The sequence below is a fragment of the Corvus hawaiiensis genome, chromosome 4, assembly GCF_020740725.1.
Source record: "Corvus hawaiiensis isolate bCorHaw1 chromosome 4, bCorHaw1.pri.cur, whole genome shotgun sequence".
In the NCBI taxonomy this organism is placed as follows: domain Eukaryota; kingdom Metazoa; phylum Chordata; class Aves; order Passeriformes; family Corvidae; genus Corvus; species Corvus hawaiiensis.
Window position 1 is genome coordinate 24,708,352 of NC_063216.1, and position 19,991 is coordinate 24,728,342.

General features: G+C 40.9%; 1 protein-coding gene across 2 annotated transcripts in view; it reads left to right on the plus strand.

Moving 5' to 3' along the window:
- Positions 1 to 6,647: 6,647 nt before the first annotated feature.
- The window catches only part of STAB2 (stabilin 2), a 77,505-nt gene continuing 64,161 nt past the window's right edge, over positions 6,648 to 19,991 (plus strand). For both annotated transcript variants that reach the window (XM_048301125.1, XM_048301126.1), the window contains exons 1-9: positions 6,648 to 7,035; positions 9,281 to 9,414; positions 10,256 to 10,371; positions 14,275 to 14,360; positions 15,163 to 15,232; positions 17,027 to 17,122; positions 17,292 to 17,417; positions 18,843 to 19,039; positions 19,779 to 19,912. In XM_048301125.1, the coding sequence (XP_048157082.1) occupies positions 6,952 to 7,035; positions 9,281 to 9,414; positions 10,256 to 10,371; positions 14,275 to 14,360; positions 15,163 to 15,232; positions 17,027 to 17,122; positions 17,292 to 17,417; positions 18,843 to 19,039; positions 19,779 to 19,912 (1,043 nt within the window). In that variant the 5' untranslated portion in view covers positions 6,648 to 6,951. The remainder of the gene's footprint in view (positions 7,036 to 9,280; positions 9,415 to 10,255; positions 10,372 to 14,274; positions 14,361 to 15,162; positions 15,233 to 17,026; positions 17,123 to 17,291; positions 17,418 to 18,842; positions 19,040 to 19,778; positions 19,913 to 19,991) is intronic.

The following is a 19,991-nucleotide window of genomic DNA, read 5'->3' on the forward strand; positions in this document are numbered from 1 at the left end:
TCAGCAGATGCTCCCATGTATTTGAAATCATTCAAATTTCTTACTCGTAGTGTATGTACAACTCTGTGGGAGTCAGGGAAAAGTGAACAGCTCCCTGGCTGCTCATTTTCTAAGATGCAGCATATGCTTGTGCAGGTATCTGACTATATCCTCTCCCTTCTACCGCATATACTTTGTACTCTTTGCAACAGATGACGGTTTCCAAATATCTAGATATAAAACATGCATCATTTTAATATTGCTATAATTACATTTTTATATATTTATTTTATATGATTTATAGATTTGTTAGCCTTTTATAGATTTATTATATATGTTATGTTAATCTTAAATCTTTTTATATTTATTTTATACCTTTCAATATTTATTTTATATATTTGTTTGCCTTTTACTTTTTTATATATTTTTACAATAATATCTATGCTTTTTATATTTTGCTTTTATGGATTTATTTCCAATATGCTTATTACACATCATATATTTTAGCCCCTATTTCTTTTCTATATTTCTTTATCCCCGCATGCTCTCAGACCAATTTTAGGAAACCACCCCAGTCTTGCAAACATGTTCCCACTCTCACCCCGCGGTGTGGGATGCAGCGGAATTACCCACACAGGGGAGCTGCCTCCCTGCCCTCCCACAGGGCTCTCACAGCGGCTCATGGGGACTCTTGGAGCCGCTTCCAGGTGCGGCTTTGGGGGCTTGGAGCCGTGGCTTGGGCTCTGCTGCCCTCCGGTGGCCCCGCGGGAGGGTCCCGCACGGACCCGCACGGCGAGCGGAACTAGGTCATCCTCATGGCCCCTTCCAACCTAGAGCATTCCATGATCCTGTGCGCTGAGCTGAAGAGGGGTGGAGGATGCCGGTGGAGAAAGTGAGTTTTGCTCGCCAGCATTCACTCGCACAGGAGCCATCCTCCCCTCCGGGGTCGCCTTTGGAGGCACCGACGCGCACACACTCTGTGACAGCCAAACTACAGAGAGGCAGAAAGAAGACACAGCCAAGGCAGAAGGGAGAGTGGCTTGTCCACATCTTTAAACAATGGAGCCAAAACCAGCCGGAGCTTCCTTCTCCCAAGTCCAGCTCTGTTTCTTACGGCAGCAGTTCACACCCTCTGCTGGCCTGCAGCCCCCTAACACACGCCAGGAACACCGCACTTGGCTCTTCCCAGCAAAGCCAGATGTCCCCGTGCTCAACCTGTTGCCCTTGGTCATGGCTTAGGGATTTCCTTTCTGCACAGCACGTAACACAGCCCTATAACTTGATGAAAACCATGGCAAGTTTACACACCATGAGGAGGAAGACAACGAAAAATAACATTGTGTTATTATTCTGTTTGTGGAAATTATGCTGCATTGTTTTCTGCACGATTTTCTTCCTCAATCAGATTTTGGGATGGTTTTTCCTAGTCAAGATAATTGGCTGAAATCAATCCACTATAGCCACAAAACCACACATTTGGATAATGCTGTAAAGGCTGCATTTAAAGGGAGAAAGAAGAAAAAAAAAACTGAGCAAGGGTTGATTGCTCCATATCACTATCTGCAACTCAGTTCCATTTGTAGTAAATTATTAACTATATTAATCTAACTTTTTTTAAGTCTGTCTAGACAAAACAGACGTATTACTCTGAAAGCATACAAGTCTATATAGGCCAAAACTACAGTGAGCTCTCTGCATTGGATACAGCAAGGAAGGAAGTCATCAGGTAACAACATTGCAGCAACAACACAGCCTCTGCTCCTGCCCTCAACTCCACAAAATCCCTTAACTTATGGTGCCTGGATTTCTCGAACATCGCCAGTCCTACCACAGCCAGCTGCTAAGATCTGAAATGTCTGTGCTGCTCTCCGTCCTGCTTCTCTACCATAGAGTTAGAAAAATCAATGTAACTTTTATAGCACCAGAAATCCATGCTGTACATCCCTCTACTCATCCCAAATCCCAAAATCTCAGGCTTTCCCTAGTATTTTTGCTTTACATACTGCAACCTTAGCAGAACTGCAGTACAAGACACATACAAACAACCCTACTGTCCTTCCTGGATGTTTATAAACTGCAAAATAAGTTTGCTTGAAAAATGCCATCAAGATCCACTTGAGCCAGCTTTGAAAGTCCATTATTTGCTCCTAGCTTCCAACATCCTTTGATCACATCTTAAAGCTGAAGCTCCTTACATGCTGACATTGCACAGCCAAATGTTAACTCAAACTACAAATTTATTTTAGTGTATTTACCCAGCAGCTCATAATTGTGATTAATTTTATTTCAAATCTCTGCAAGGAATACATGCTATATTTATACTCCATTAAACATGAGAGTTAATGATTCTGAGGTGTGTTATAACACCAGGAAGAGCCAGACTGTTTAAAAGATCTCAAGATTTTGTAGCAGGGCAGTACCTTCTCCATTTATCACACCATTAACTGGCAGCAACATAGGATCAGAGTCTGTGTATGGTCTATCAAGAATGACAAGGCAGTAGATGGAAAGTAGAGACAGGGACACAAATATGGCTTTAATATTCCTGTAAGCCACCTGCACTTCCAGATGCAGGTTACTAAGTCCTTTCCCCCACCCCATGGCATTGCTGCTCAGGAACCCTGCAGATTCATGCCCTTGTACATCTGTCTCACATCTCTACATGGAGAACACTTCCAAGAAACTGGGGACTTATTTATAAGTCATTTATCCCGTGGAACCTACAAGACCTGGGACTTTACCTGTGCCTTGAGGATGACTTTCATTGTTTTAAGCAACACACAATTATAAATAACATGAAAGGGTAGCAGAGGTACCTGTGAGCAGCCCCTGATTTTGTGGTCCTTCAACTTTAGAGCACGATACTGATTCTAAGCTCAGCCTTACAGCTCCTCAACCCAATACTGCCCTGAAAACTTGAGGTAAATATCATTGTCCAAGTTAGCACCACACACACCACTCTCCTCATGGCTCCCTAGCAAAGCCCTCTCGCCACGGCTTCAGCGAGAATGCCTTTTGTTTACAATTTCACCAGCTGAAAGACTCTTTTGAGAACACAAAAAAAAAACCCCAAAAAACCACCAAAACAGAAGGGAAAGAAAGAAAGCTGAAGAGGCCACTATGAGGATCTAATCTATGGCTAAGACCACCCCTTGCCTGGCAGTCTGCATTGCCATCAGCTGTATGCATCATGAGCATTGGGGTTTAGATCAGCTGTCTGGGCCCTCTCCCTCATTAGCATGGATAAAAGCGGTGGCCTCCGCCGGGTGCGCGGCATTCCTCAGCATACCAGCTGCAGCTCCATCTTAATGCATCCTCTGGGCTTGGAGAATTAATTAGTTCTGATAGTCACCAGGGTTCAAAATGATGGCTGTCATAACCCCACAGATAAAATTACACACCCCTGGCATTTTCCACATTGCCCATTCAGACTCTCCATAGGCCACCGTTGGCTTCCTCAGATGTATGGCACTGGAAAGATTTAACTTGCCAAAGCTTTTTTTTTTTAATCTCTTTGTTATGCTCCAATTAAGTCTGTGTTAATCAAAGGCAGTATTTCCCAAATACTCCCCCCTCCTTTCCCCAAGCCTCGTCCTAGGCAACTTGACGGTTTGTACCCCCTTTCCTCCCACCTACAATTAGCATTCAGACGTTTCTCTTGGCAGAGCCAAAGCCTCCCTCCCTCTAGGAAGCTTTCTTCTTATGAACACATTTAACACATTTTATATTTCCCTACCCCTCTGCAAGGTGCTTTAGCCAGTTTCCAAACAAAGAGCAAAGTGACTTCCCTCAGACATGTGGAGCCTCCAACTGTATTCAAACACCCCTGTGACAGTTTTCCTGCTGTGACTGGCTCTAAAACAGAAGCCACATACAGCAAAAAACAATAATTCATTGATTTTCTTCTGCTTACTTCCAAATTACCAAGTAAGAATATCAAATTTAGCTCAATACTGCCCTCACCCTTGACATTCCCTAAGATTTCACTAACAAGGCTGCACCCCTGAGAGAGGAGCTGAGCTGCAAGTAAGGTAGAACATACCAGGAAAGCAGTACCAGCTTTTATCATGCAGAGCTCAAGAATGTTCAGGCTGCAATGAGTGCTTTGTTTCAAAGTAGTCTTATTTCTTTCTTATTTTTTCCTCTGAAATGGTGCTGTGGCAATATGATTGTGAAATGGCTGAGCTTTGCATGAGTCTCTGAGACCTCATCGTATGAAGTTCAGTCACCTCTGGTTGAGAGAACTTCACAGTCTGAAAGGTAAAGGGAAAAATATACAATGCAAGATGTGTAGCCAATAATCAATTAAAAATTTTTAAAATGCAAGAAACTGTGTGGTCTTCTAATCAGTGTAGAGGAAGCTGAGTGCTATAACCATCATGTCCGTATCTCTGCTGATTTTTGTTTACTTTTGTACTGACCTCATGAGCCTGGCTCTAAGAAAGAACAACTACCTCATTGTGATGCTGAAATAAGTTGTAGCACAAACACTGTTTTCAAAAACATCTACATAGATGAACCATCATGTTTTCTCTGGATGGTTGTCTTTTACAGCACAGAAATAGAAGCAGTAACCTGGGGAGAGGCAGAAAGCGGACAAAGAAAGTTAAAAGGACAACTAGTTCACAATTACTTAAAGTAGGAGCATCCAGTTTAGGAATGCAAGAGCAGAGCCGACAAAAACTGTGACACGCAGAAGTTTTATGCCCCAGCATGTGGTATTTGCAGTGTTAAAGCACACACAGTGAACTCTTAATAATCTTTTTCACCAGGCTGCTTGCCACCTGAAAGTTTTCAGAGGCACAAGGGGGACTAGCAGCTGAGACACAGGCCATCTGAGGAGGGAGGCTTGGCTGGGCTGGGCTGCCCATGTCAAACGGATCCCAGCTCTCAGGAAGCCAGCTCCCTGGCTGGCTGGCAGACACCCTGCCACGTGCACAGGCTGCTTCAAGCACCGAGGTGCCACCTTCCCACCCCTGAGGCCCCAGGGAGACCCACCCAGTGTGCCAGGTGGCCTTCTAGCCTGTACTTCTGCCCAAAGAGCAGGACCCAGCCAGGCAGAGTTGTAGTCAGAGCCTGGCACAGTCTGTAACCTGCATGAAGAAGGAAAACGCCCATCAGCACCAGGAGGAAAGGGTGGCTGGTCGCTCTGGAACAAGGAAAGCAGCCATCACAGCAGTTAGTGAGGAGGCCATGCTCTGATGAGAAGGGAGAGGAAGGAAAGTGAAAAAGAGTTTACTTCACACAAATGCCTATATAAGAGGCAAGAGCAGATAACAAGAGAGCTGATGCTGTTGCTTTTTATCTCGATCTACAAGACAGGAAAGGGACGTGCTTGATTTACAGCCCCTTTCACCACTGCGCTGTCTGCAGTGGCAATGGGCAAGAGACCCAGCTGACCTCAAGCTGCTGAAGGAGCTGTCAGCTCCTGCCAGCACACACACAGCAACCACACAGACATGTTTTCCCCAGGTGGCACAGACCCTGAGCAAACAGCCACTCTGCCCACACTCCAACAAGGCACTTCTGCAGAAGAGGGAGGGTAATTTTCACTCCCAAACATCCCACAGAGAATGGGATGTGGCCATGGGCTATCACCACAAGGAAGAGAAGATCCTCCAGGATTCTGCTTTTGGAGTAAAACCTGAGCCTTTCCTTCCTCAGGCCAGATTGTACATTGTCTGCAAAGCCAAAGGAACGTGAAAGGCCTTGACCTCAGAAAAAAGAAGCAGCCCTTCTCAGGAACATGCCTACTGTCAGCATGTCCATCACAACCCTGGCTGCTATCATGTCTGCATAAACAAGGAATGATTTATTTTCCTCATCATATGGAAAGAGGAACAGGATCTAATGAGTGAACAGGAAACACCTTGCCCTGCCATCTCTAGCAATTTTGCAGTATTCTTTTAGACCACACAACAAAAGTAGATGGATTTGTACATTATTTTATATGTTTATCGCCACTGGCTTCTTTAGGAGAACAACATGGAGTTAGATAAGATGTTACAAAGCACAGCTCAGTATTGAGGCACCCTTAAAGAGTACCTTCAAATGACAGAAGAAATTCTAAGGTCAGGGGGATCAGGCAAAGCTGACAAACTGGAGAGAGCCAAATTATTGGGTATTTGAGACATGAGAGGGCCTGTCCTTACAAGACTGACCAGCACAGCAGCAAAGAGCAGCACTAGAAATGAGCTGAAAAACTCTGAGAAGAAAGAAAAATATTTGCTTGTGACAAATCAAAATGGTAAAATCAAAATGCTTTTGGCAAATCGGAATGTTCTTTCTCCCAACCATATCCAAGTCATATAGCTGAGTCAATTTTCCTCCACTTAGCCCCAGAGAAACAGTCAAAATGATTTAACAAAAATAGCAAAAAAGGAGGGAAAATGCCCATTTTTATCCAGCTAACCAAAGCTGGAAGATGTTCTTTTGGCCTCCTGAGATAAAGTCAGTGGTATTCCTCCCAGAACCCCACTGGGGGAACCCACCCTTATGTTATTAGGGCTGATAAGCCAACTTCCAGAGACCCTTTGCTCTCCCTTAGATCAGTTAAATAACTGTAATAATAAGAAGCCCAGTAGCTACTCCAGCCCCCTATCCATGCTCACCTAAAAGAAGAAATCATCTTCTGTCATAACAGTTCAGTGTCCTTGGTTTTGTACTATCAACAGCTCCAGAGAGAGGAATAAATGAACTGAGCCCTGTCAGGATATCCTGTCATTCAGTGAGGGAGGCTTTATCCAGCTTTCCAGTGAAAACTTTCAGCAAATACCCTGCATTTTGGAATCTCTCCTGCCTGGGCAAGCTCCACATGCCATATCCTTCACTCATTTACCTTGGGGAAGACAAGACTCCTGTTAAAGTATTTGCCTGAGAATGCAGAAGAAATAGCACCTCTAACCACCATTTTACATCAGAAATTGAGTTTTCGTGTGTGGAGGGCTTGAAAGAGAAAAAGTCCAATTCACAATGGAAAAAAGTCCAGGTTTTTTATTCTTTTTTGCTTTTTTGGTTGCAGTGAAATTATGTTTGACATCACAAGTCCAAGATGAGGTAAGAAGCAGCTTTTTATGTAATGGATTGTTATTTGTCTATATTACTCTGTATTATAGAGAGAACAGCTATCAGATACTATATCTTATAGAAGAAAAACCCACTTTAACAGTCACTGGTGTATATGACAATTAATTATAACCTAAGAGCTCTGTAGTTCAGTCCTCTGAAATAACAGAAATGCATCTGTTTATTGTGTGTGAGAATTTGGCTCGAATTATGTAGCATGAGTACACTGAAAAAGTCTCTAAAAATGGCAAAAGTGTCAAAAGACTGTAAATTATGCATTTATCAAAAGAAATTGATTGGGATTTCTCACAAGTCAGGAGATGAAAGCAGAAATTCTTCTATAGTGAAAATTATCTGTTCCTACTGACTACAAGAAAGAAAAGCTATGCTAGACAGGTAAGGAAAAACAATCTAAGGAATTGAGCTATTTGAAGTAATAACACAAAGTTATAAGTGTAATTAAAGGATTTGTACACTTCTGGGGAAGTGGTGCATTTGTCATGTACAAATACTATGAACCTGTGGAATTTCTCAACATCTGTTTTCACCACGCTTGTAGAGAGGCAGAACACATTTAGAAGAGGAAACAAAAGGACAGAGAGAAATTAAGAGGGGGAAAGGGAGGACACTCAGGTGTTTTGTTGCTGTTGTTGTTGGCTGGTTGCAGTTTTTAAATGGAAAAATACATTGAAATGTACAAAATGTACTGGGAAATATGTTAAAGTTATTCTTTTTCTAAAAAAAAAAAAAAAAACAAAAAAAAAACAAAAAACCAAAAAAAACAGGAGACACTAAAAAGTCAACTTTCTTCCATTTTCCCTAAAAGCAAAAAGGGAAAATGAGGAAATGGGAGAAAGTGGAAATAATGCTACGATTCCAAAACAAATAGTGGTTTACAGCTGGTGGTAGGGAAAGGACATAAGTTATTTTTATTTAAATGTTTCCTTTTCAAAACTCCCAATGAATGTAATGTTCCAAAAATGAAATTTTGTGGGGCGCTTTTTTGATGACAACCAAATATCTTTTCAAGCTGTACCTATATTATACCCACATCTGGAAAAAAGTCACATTTTTACTTCAAAGACACCTGAAAAGCATCTACACAACAAAAGGGTTTCACTACCCAAATATTTCAATGTTACCCTGACCAGATTTCACAGTACACTTATGAAGACTAAAATTTGACAACTAAATAGATGCTGAAATGTGCTTATAAGTGGGTGATGGCAATCACATATAGTGGCTCAGAGTTTATGAAGCTAAATCTCCTTATCAGTGTCTCTGATATATCTTCACAAACTTTGATGCTGAAACGTCTGGCTGTCATGGGGAGAAAATGCTGATTGAAGGCTTCATCCAGGACCATCACAGGACATGTAGAAATCCTACCCAAGGTGCCAGGGTACCCACCCAGACCGGCTGTGAGGTTCTGCAGAGGCTGCAGCATCCCACATGTGCCCAGAAGGTCCCGTAGTCTCTGGACTACACAGGATTATGTTGCTGGTTTTTCAAAACCATACTCTGAATTAGGTCATTTCTTACCATTTGTGAATTATGAACTTACTTCTACAAATGCCAAGAAGAAAGGAGATGAAGCCAACATTAGATGCAGTTCAGCAAAGACTTATTGTTTTAAAATAGATACATAAAAACAGGTTTAAAAAAAAGAGAGGAGGCTGCTCTTCTCAGTGCGCTCTGGTGGGGCCAGGCCAAAAACCCCCACCAGACTCGAATGCAAAGCTAGATGTCATTCTTTGACAGCAATTTGAAAATAACAGCCATAGCTCTTTAGATCACTATGGTGGTGCTGATAACACAAAACCCACTTTTGAGAGCAATCTTTGTTCCACAGGCCGGTGGTGTGGAACACACCTTGCTTAATTTTGCCTTTGAGTGGAGAAGGCACTTGTCAGCAGCCTTGGAACTAACACCCCACAGGATATGTGGTCTCTGTAACCTGGCTTTTAAGTCTGACAAACTTAGAATTTTTGATAAAGCACTCCTAGGAAAAATATTACAGTTAGAAGGGTTTATCCTGCAGTGGTTGGACATATTTTGTGCAGACAAAGCTACTGCAAAGCGCTAATACGTGATCTAACCTAGTTTAGCTCCTGCTGAACAGAAAAGAGCTTGCAGCCATGAGTGAGAACAAAGCTGAGTCAAATTTGTCATTTTTCAGCAATGTCACTCAGGGTAGTGCTTTTCTTTCTTTTTAATTATTCTTCTCCTATTGCAGGTGAAGAAGCACTGTGATCAGAAGCTGCTCATTAGAATGAAAACCAAATGTGTACCTTGCTCTTTAAACCTTGACACCCAGTGCCCTGCTGGTTACACCAAAATTACCAATGGGACTGGCACACCAGACTGCAGGTATCTCCTCTGTCAGAGCTTTTCTCCATGAATATTGTTCTCCATGAATTAGAAAGTATTCATTCATATCAAAAATGCTCCAGTCTATGCAATTTTCTTATGGAACATTTGCCATTGGCTTCACCAACTCCAGAACTCAAGCTGCATTCAGAGTATTTGAAGTGAATCATCAAGTGATATGAGGAAAATAAACATTGTTATTGATGGTCCATCAGATTTCCTCTTGAATAACATCACAGAATCTCTTCATTCTGCATACTTAATATGAATGATACAAAAATATATGATAAATATATTCACATATAATATTAACATTATTAAATATATGATAATATATTATCATATGATATTTATGTATTAATCTTATATAAATAATGTATTTTTCAAACTCCTGGATAGGGGCCTTGTGGGCATGAAGGGCAGGAAGAGATATCTGTAAACCAATTTGAAATCTTGCCGTTCAGATTGGAAAGAAAAGAAAAAGCTGTATTTTAGAGAAAACGTAACTATGTTGAGCTTATTTAGCATTTAAAGAACCCTGATATTAAATAATTTTTTTAATAATTTTAAAACAGTGTCAAATTACAACTTAGAGAAAAGTGCTGTATTTAGGTTAGGGTGGGAAGATAAATACACTGTTCAAAAGAAACAGCTCCAAGGGTCTTTTTAGACCTTGATGTTCAATGTATATTTTAATGAAGAAGAAAAAAAGGCAGATCAATGCAACTAAGCTTAAAGTGCTCTTTTCTGACACTGAAGGGAAAAGAGGAAGTTAAGAATTTCCTTTTTCTCCACAAGGGACTGTAAGTACTTTAAAGCAGCTCTAACTTCTTTTCCACAGGTATTACCTGGAAATTAAAGCATACACACTTTCTTTTCCGGGCTGTCGGCATCATTGTGTGAAGGAATTTGAACAACCCGAGTGCTGCCAGGGACACTGGGGCCCAGACTGCATGGGTGAGTTGGTTTGGTCTTTGGGGGTTTTATTTTCATATGGAATTCAAAGAGAAATAAAGCAGTGACTTTTCATCTTTCTAGAAACTACTGCTGTGAAAAGTTTGCTCCTCAGAGCTTGTTATAGAAGTAGAAATAAATAGCAGTTTTCAGCTAAAACTTAGAGGATTTGAAGGAAAACAGATATTCAAAGTTTCATTTCGAAAGAAAAATTCATAGAAAAATTTAAAGAGCCTCAGAAATCTCCCTGATTTTGAGATTTTCAAAATAAATCGTTTCAGTCAATGCCTGAAAAATTATTTCATTCGGGAGGATCCCCACAACGGATTTTAAAAATAAAGATTTTCAAACCACAAATATTTAAATGTTTCATTTTAGGTCCAAACCACCCTCATCCACATCTGCAATATTTCCAAATCTCTTTAATTCTTTGCTTTGTGATGCAGGGGTGATCTTTTCTTCCAGTTCAAGAAAGAGTTTCTTGAACTGCCTGTGAATGCTGAAGGCCATTATTGAAGAAAGGAAATCAGGAGTGCCTCCCCTCCTGCTGCCCCTTCCTCAGGAAAAGCTTTTCAGCATCTCTACAAGTGCATAAAATGTCAGGCTACCAAGATGGGCATCCAGACCCACAGGAGAAGTTTCCCTGCCCAGCCAGAGTGTTTCCTCCTTTAATTAAGGGCCTCAAGGTCTGTTTCAATGCCTGTGAAGTCCCCTTGTCCAAAAATTAGATTTTAAAAAAAGTACGATTTTAGCCCAAGCTATTACTTAAATACCAGTCATTTATCTGCAAAGGGAAAGCAGTCCAACTGCATCTCACAGCTACTGCAAGAGAAAAGGCAGGCTGAGAGCTGAGTGCCTAGTGTGTGCTCATGTCTTCTGGAAAGAGTGACTTGTGTGGTGGTTTGCATCCCACCATCAAAGGCAGCCTCAGTGCTCATCCTCCCATTACCAGGGTGCTCTGGGCAGCCACACAAGGGACATCAATATTTCTGGAGAGGGTCCCCTGTCCCAGAGTCAGAGCCCTGCCTGCACCACTGTGTGAAAAAGGCTGAAAAAGCAAGGAAGCCCTCTCTTGCTTTGGACAAACTTCCTGACCCAAAAAAGCAAAGAATCAAGGTCTCAGCATTGTTTCTGCTTTCATTTGGAGGAAAAAAAAATAGTTATCTCTATGTTATCACAACCTCTGCAATAGTAATACTGCACAACTTGAAGTGTTTGGAGGAAAGACAGTCCTTCCTGAGGCCAGGCAAAAATCCCTGACTAGGGGTTTACTGCACATTTAGCATCTGATGGCAAGGACAAAATTAGGTCTTAAATAGCACTCGGACTTCCTTAAATGATAGCACATGCTGAAACACACATGTGAGTGAAAGATCTTTTGTCCCCTTCCCTCCCCACAAAGCACACCAAGCCATCCAGCTGCACACCAATCCCTCTGTAAAAAGTCATAAAGTCAAAAGTAGAGGGTCAGAAAAGGTCCAGGGGGGAAGAGCACAGCCTTTCAACACTGCCAGCATCATCCAGCCACAGGTACTACAGCGGGCAGAGCTACTCCCTACCCCAACACAACTTCCTGCTCTGGGCAAATATTTCTATGGCTCCAAAGAAAAGCCTGGGTACCAACTGAAAGGTTTGTGGCATGACCAACCGAGTAGAAAGCAGTGGAAGAACAAAGCAAGGGAAAATTGGGAAACTAAAAATAAAGGCCAAGAAAAAGATACTAGATTTAATACTGTCAAATTATATGGTCCAAAATACATCTTTACAAGTACTACTCACTGCTTCAGCCTCACAGGGAGTCAGGTGAAGAGAAGTATTTTAAGAGGCTGCATTTGACAATGCTTGGAAAGTGCTGAATTTAACTCAGTAAGGCAAAACAATAAAGCTGATAAATTCAGGCTCTTTTGGCCTAGATTCAAAGATTTGGCCTTCACACTCTGACAGATAAGCAAGAGCATCTCTTTCTTACTGCTTTTCAAAAAGCATCCTCGATAAAAGCCAAGGTCTCCCCAGAGTGTCAGCAGGTGACTGTGCCAGCACTGCTCCAGTGTCCCAGAACTGCCTCCTGTGGCCCTGCTGGTTGCAGGAAGCACTTTATCTGCCTGGCCAAACTTGTACAACAATATGGTAGTTTAACCAACTTCTGATAAAGCTGCCCCTTGGTGCTGGTATCAAAACGAGATAAGATATAGTGAAGACAAGGAGGAGTGCAATGAATACCAACAGCAAAAAAAACCTGCTTTGTCAACAATTTTAAAGTAACTTTTCCTAGGAATTATACCATGAACTCTGGTTTTTCTCTACCCTTGCATGCTCAATAAAAGCATCAGTGCAAGTAAATTTTTTTCCATTCTGTGCAAATATTACCATAAGTCCTAAAGATAAGATTTAGCTATCATACAGTAGCCAGAAAACAAGATTCACTAAAAGCAAGTTTAAAGATTAAAGTATATGTATTTATTACTTTCCCTCAGTTGTAGTTACTTAACCTAAATTCTTAAAACAGCACGTATGAGATAAACAGCACTAAAATTTTCATCTTTAAATGCATTGGTTTTTCACAAGAATCTTACGGGATACAATAGACCTCAGGCTACATTAGGGAATAAATTAAGAAATTTTAACAGATTGGTATAAAGCCAAAGCTTTCAGTGGAATTAGGTGTACACATATGCACATGCACTTATTTGCTCACCACTCTGTCCAAACCAAATTCATTTTTACTAGAACTTCCACATTATCTAAATCAGGATTAACTTAGGCAGGGGGAGCATAAATCTGGTGCTGCCCCTCTCCACCCACACAGAACAAACTCTGAGACTCTTTATAAGCAATAAATCTACCAGTAAGGTACAGCAGAGTACCTGTGAGGCCAGTAGGAGTTTGGTACATTTAGATACCACCTGCATCAAAATTATGGTACCTAATGGGAGTTCTAATTACAGGAAGGAAAGGCTTATGGATAAGAGTTAATACATCATTTCCAAGGAGGGGCAGGACAATTGTGGAAAAATAAGGGTATCCACACAGGAGAGAAAATTTGACAGAACGATCTGACTAAAAACCACTGTAATGTGCATTTCCTGTAGGCAATCTTTCAGTAAATCTTTGAATCTTGAAACCTTTCAGACAAAAAAAAAAAATTAAACTATTTTTATTGGGAAATACGGTCATTTTTTCTTATCTCATCCTGCTGGCTGGGGTTTTTGTTCAGACTCTCTCACCTTCTATACCACTGCCTGTAACCATGGTTTTAGAACCAGAGGCTCTGAAGAGCATAACACACCTTTGGCATTCAAGTTTGAATAGTGATCACAGTTCCTTGGACAGGATTTGGTTGTGAGATATCTGAATTTCAATTTCCAAGACCATTTGGATCAATTATCACAGTCTTATGGAGATAGCAGGGAAAAGGAAAAAATTCCACATAAAGCAAATGTAATTTTTGGTGCGGGGAAAAAAAAAAAAAAAGACTTTTTAAACTCTAACTTGGCATCAAATAAAATCCTGAGAACAAATTTTCAATCCATCAGAGTTATACCTACACACAGGAGTAGTCAGGCAAGCTCCACTTGTATCAGAAAAGCCAACAGCTTAGGATGTCTGCAGACAGAGGTAGATCAGCAGGGACAAAACCATATGCTATTTAGAAAAAGAGAATTATTTTTTGTTCAATCCTTTTACTTCAGTCACTAGCCTAAATTCCCAGGTAAGAGAGTGTGATGGTCTCTGCTGATGTTAAGACTCTGGTGAAGAGGGTTCAGGTAGCTGCAAAACAGCAGCTGTCACCCAGGGTCCCTGTCTGGCCCAAAACCCTGCAGCTGCCAAGGCTGTCACCTGTAGGGTTCAGGAGGAGCACATGGATCAGAGCAAGGTGACTGATGGCTCAAACACTGTCATTTCCAGCATGTCCAGGAGGAGCTGCATCACCATGCAATGGGAGAGGACGCTGCTCACAGGGCATAACTGGGAATGGAACATGCACTTGTAAGGTACATCCTTTGTTTTAAATGAAAAAAAAATACAGCAATGTAAGTTGTGCTGAAAAATAATGCATGTTCCACTGTATAAATACTTTAAAGGAAAGTATTCCAGAAACAGCAGAGATGACCAGCTTGGAGTTCATTCTTTGCTTGAATTGCACTAATCTTCACACTATTACTTCTACAGACTTGAGAAGGTTTGGGTGAAATTATAAAAAGTTCTTTCATCTTGCCTTCCTGAGACAAGTGTATTGACTTCCTCTATTTTTTTAAATTGTGCTATTACTTGTGACTTTTTGCCCTAAATAGAAAGTACTTATACATGGGGCTATACTCTCCATAGGCTGTTCCTTTGCTGAGAGTGCAATGTGTAGTGCTTAAACTCAGGCAAAAAGATTTTAAAGAAATAATTCAAATTAATCTTTTCTACCTCCCCCTCTACTGGTTCATCCTTAGATCCAAAGTCCTCTTCTGGGGAAACAAGAAAAAGAGACAGAGGTAGAATTAGCCAGAAAATACAACCCAATAATTGTAAGCCTGATTTGGACATTAGGCCTGATTACAATACTTCACTGTTAACTTGACATTCAGAATATCTGATTTGAAGATCTACAATTTTTTTTAAAAAATATGTGGGGGCAAGATTGTTCAAAAGACCATGTTTTCTAGATTGTGGTAGCTACTGATTGAAACTTTCATGTTATTTTCTTTTCTCAGCAAAAGATGCTGTTTTCAGCCTGCTAAGCATACACCTATCTGTCTAGACATAGATGAGAAACTTAAGTTTTGATTTCCATTGTGTAATTCACAGAAAGGGTTTGGTGGGACAGCCTGTGAAAAATGTGCTGAAGACAATTTATTTGGTCCTGACTGCACATCAGGTAAGTTTGAACTTTCTTTACTTGGTTAAGGAAAAGAAGGGAGTGAAAGCTGTATTCAGACTCTAAGAAATCACAGTGAAATGGGTAAAGGGCCCAAAGATTTCCCAGTAAGAGCTGCTGTCTGCCTCAGAGAACATGATGGGGAAAGGAAATAGAGCTCTTCACTCTATTCTGTGCCAGGGAGATACGTAATTCTGTCAGAAGTGTGAAAAATGGTGTGTTCGGTATAATTTTGGGGTTTGGGTGGTTGATGAATTCACTGATTAGCCATGCACCTATCAGAAGTGGAAGTCTGAAAGCTGTGTGCACTTTGTAGAATGTACTTGTATCACAGGTATATATATGCATATAACATTTTCCACTTTTGCCTGTTTCTTAACAGTCTTTACTATTTTAACTTCCTGACCCTTGCTGAAAATTACCCTGAAAAACCAGAAAACTGCCTGAGAAACATTTTTAAAACAGTCTTATTCTTAAGTAGTAATAGTTGTTTATCTCTAAGAAACTCCTTTTGTTCCCTCAAGATCTACATAATGTTACTTCTAAAGAGTCACAAATGGTCTCAATTTAAATAATCTGTGTTGGCCTTTCTACACTAATCCTACACCACTGCCGGCTCAAAGGGCCCTTTTCCACCAGCTGTCCACTGGATGCCAGTGTTGATACACAGAAATGTAACTGAGCAAACATTTTCATGAGAATAGTCTCCTTGAATGGATTCAATATCATAAATGTCATTCTTTTCCAAAAACCTACTGGAGGATTCAGTTACATATTAGTTTAAGCAATATTTTACACTTCAGCTTTCAGATATTTGCACTCCTCCAAGTGTTCTAAAATAAATAAAATATAAACAATGTTCGTTTGTGGCTAACTGCTTTTCAGTAATACCTTAGATATTCCTGGTTTTTATATAATGACTACCAACATAGGTAGGAAGTTATTAATTAATTAGTGCAGGTGATTTGCATGAAGACAGGCTATGTTTTTAAAGGGAAGAGGATATGCTACATCACTGCAGCTTAAACATGAAGTCAGCAATACAATTCTGTACATCTTTTAGACTTTTCCAAGTGTAAATCTAAATGGCCTTTTTAAAAAGCATCGTTGCCGTAATTCCAACAGTTATAACTACAAAGCTTTTTGAGTATACTTAAGGCTTCAAAAATTATTTATAGAAGGGTCTCATAGTCACCTGGACTGTGAATGCATCATCTTGTGTGCATATTGTCACTGGGTTTATAAACAGAATATAACCAGAAATGAGAGAATATAGGAAGAAAGAAGCCTGAGATCTCCACAGTGATTAATTATGCTTTTAACTAAATAAATTCTGTTTGAGGAGGGGAAAAAAAGTCACAAAACTCATCTTTTCTTGAGATGCTTGAGCCATACAAACAGAGTTGAAGCAAAAACAAGCAATAGGTTAACCATTATTAAAGTTGTCTATATTACACATTATATCCAATTTTAGCTTCAGACTCAAATTTTGTCAAATTTTACAAGTTTTATGGCATTAGCAACAAGTCAGTTTGGTGCTTACAGAGTACATCCTGAAGATTTTCAGACCCTGGGCTCTTAACTGCCTTCCAAAATTAGTGCATTATTGACTGCTGTAAGCAACAGCAAGTATTGATCCTCTCAGTAATGGAAGCCCATAAATTCAGGCACTTGGGTCAAAGCTTGGTTTGGCCAAAGCTGTTGGCCAGGACACTCTTTGCTATGAATAGCCACTAATTATGTCTTTCCAAACACCATTATTATTCAGTAAAGCAAATCCATTTCTCCCTCCAGCTTGTGACTGCGTTCATGGAGTATGCAACAGTGGAATTACAGGGGATGGAAGATGCACTTGCTTGTCTGGATACAAAGGGCTCCGTTGCGATCAGCGTAAGTAGATCATTTTCCACAGGAGATGTATTCAACAGCTGTGATACAGTTAGAACTGGGAAGGATAAATCAGTCTCAGGTTATTCATGCAAAATCAGCCAAACCTACACTGAACCTCAAAGCCTCACAGCGTGCAGGCACAGCTCAGCCTGTCCCCTCTGTCCCTCAGCGATAGCCGAATGCGAGGCGCTGCAGTGCCCTGCGAACTCCAGGTGTGCTGCCTCAGGGGAGGATGGAAGACAACTTCAATGCATGTGTCTGCCCAGCTTCCACGGGGACAGTACACGGTGTGAACGTGAGTAATTTCCGTGTCTGCCCAGTTCTTTGAATATACCACCATTAGTGTTACAGCTCAGATAAGGAATGTGTATTTGAACCACATCTCACCGTCTAATTTTTCTGGGGGTCTTATCCCAAAGCACAAACTAGATTCCTTCAGGATGAAACTAAATCCTAAAGTGTGCTTCAGAAGCACGTCCATCCAATTGCTAACAAGTTTCAGTCCATGCAACCAGCCTAAAGCTAGTAAACCCCCTTGAAATACATAAGGTGGATACTGGGTCATCAGGGCTTACAAATCCACTCCTGTCATATCCCTCTGCTTGGTAGAGCTCAATCTCATAGTTTGCTTCCATAAAATCAGCAACAGCAACCAAGGGCTTATATTTATTGAGCATCCGTCATGTGGCAGCTCAGTTCCATCAGCAAGGACAAACTATACAGGCAAGTAAATTTCATTTTAGCGTTCCTGTTTTTCATGAAACAAAGCTAATAGCATCTCAGCTAGAGGTAAAGGCTACCTTTCAAGTGTCTTTATAGACTCCTCTACTTGCCATTGAATGCCCAAATTAACTGCACGAGAATCAGATTTTCTTTTCTCTATTCACCTTATGGCTTACAGTACCTGTTCTTCTTTCTAGACCAATTGCAACAAAGAATATTGTTTACTTTGATGCTGGAAGAACAATTTAGTAGATGTTGGCTCAGATCAGTCCCAACTGAGGGGAAAGAAAGGGAGAAGAGGGGAAAACAGTGAGAAGCACCACTTTTTAGGTGTGTCCAGGGCATGCCATCTTCTAGATAGGATGTGTGCTTAACCTTAACCTAACCTGCACACAAAGGTGTGAGAAGATGCTCTGCAAGCACTGCTTGATTTTGAAAAAGAACAAGCAGTGCCATTGCCTCAAAAATGGTTCAGGGAAATAACGAGAAAGCTTTTAGTGCAGTCCTGAAAGTAGAACAGTGTGGAAGACTAAAGCATTTGCTGGCCAGTTTTCCATACAGCTGAACCGATGACATTATATTGTTTAATCACCGGAAAGAAAACAGTGAAGGCCTGTTGTATTGAGAAATATTTTCCAACTGACCTAACATGCTTAAAGCTTGTACAGACCTCATATCTCTCCAGTTAAAACCCACCAGAGAACAAGGAAATAGTTGTGATATTTTAATGAGCACGTTACATGTTCTAATCTGTTTATGACTCGATTTGCCTAGTTAAGAGATCATTTCTGCTCAAAAGCAAACAGTTGGTTGCTACCTTAGCATAAACACATTCCTCCCTTCCATCTCCATGCCTCCACAATACTTCAGACGTGGCTGTTAGGAAAAGTTTAGTCTGCCCAGGCTTTGTTTGGCATCGAGGTGCTCTATTAAATCCTTGTCTTCAATTTTAGAACTGTGGGCAATGATTCATTTACTTCACTTCTTTTTTCACAAGCTATCAATCCGTGCTCCAAAAAGGTCTGTGATCCTAATGCCAACTGTGTTTACCTGGGGCCAAACCAACACAAATGCACCTGTCGGGAAGGTTACAGAGGGGATGGTCAAATCTGCCTGCCCATAGACCCTTGTCAAGCAGCACATGGGAGCTGCCCTGCACAGTCCAGCATTTGCATCTATGATGGTCCAGGAAAGGTGAGTGTAACTGCCCGAGAAGAAATAACGCCTTTTCTCTGAAAAGAAGCCATGAGGGTATGGAAATAGGTCTCAAGGAAATCAAATGCTACTCCTAGTTTTGACATAAACCCTGCTGGTGATCAGGAGGGAGTCCTTTTATCTCCCCTCTGAAAAGAGAAATGGCAATAGTGTTCTTTCTTCTGGGAATATTTTGGCTATGATTTGCTTCCCCAAAATGGAAGCATTGAAATAAATCTCCCAGTTAAATTTTGTATCTCTGAACCCAGAGGACTTGCAGGACCAGTAGAGTCCTTATACAGGTACCACAGATACATGTCTTAATTTAGTTTATTTAGGAAAGAAGCAATCTGGGTCTTTGAAAGCAATCAATGAACAGCACTTTATAAAGATTGCATATTATTCATGATGTTGGGAACTGGCTCCAATTTCTGTGTGTAATATTCACACCATCAAAAAAGCGAGACTTCAAAAAGCCTGGTTTGCTTGGACAGCCTGAAGAGCCAAAAAGGGACTTGATCATCCAGGGTTGTTTTGCAGTTTGTGGTCATATTTCAGTGAAGTGCACGTGGCTGAAACCCAGGCTCTTGTGTACAAATATAAGCTTTATATTTGCGTCTGAACTCATCAGGTAATTAACTAAGACACTGTGTTCAAGCCCTAGTACCAGAAATCATGCTGAAATCCACAATTTCTGCATGGCTAATGTTCTTTCCCCTCTCACATCCTTCTGATTCAGTCCCACTGTGAATGCAAGGAGCATTATACCAACTTTGTACCTGGGAAAGGCTGCAGTATGATGGACATCTGTGAAACAAACAACACCTGCCACAAAAAAGCTAAATGCTTAACAGTTGCACCAGGACAGATTGCGTGAGTCTTTTTGCTTATTAAAGTTTCACACATTTCTCCCTCCTTCCCTAGTAAATGGGCTGCTGAAACAAATCCTGTG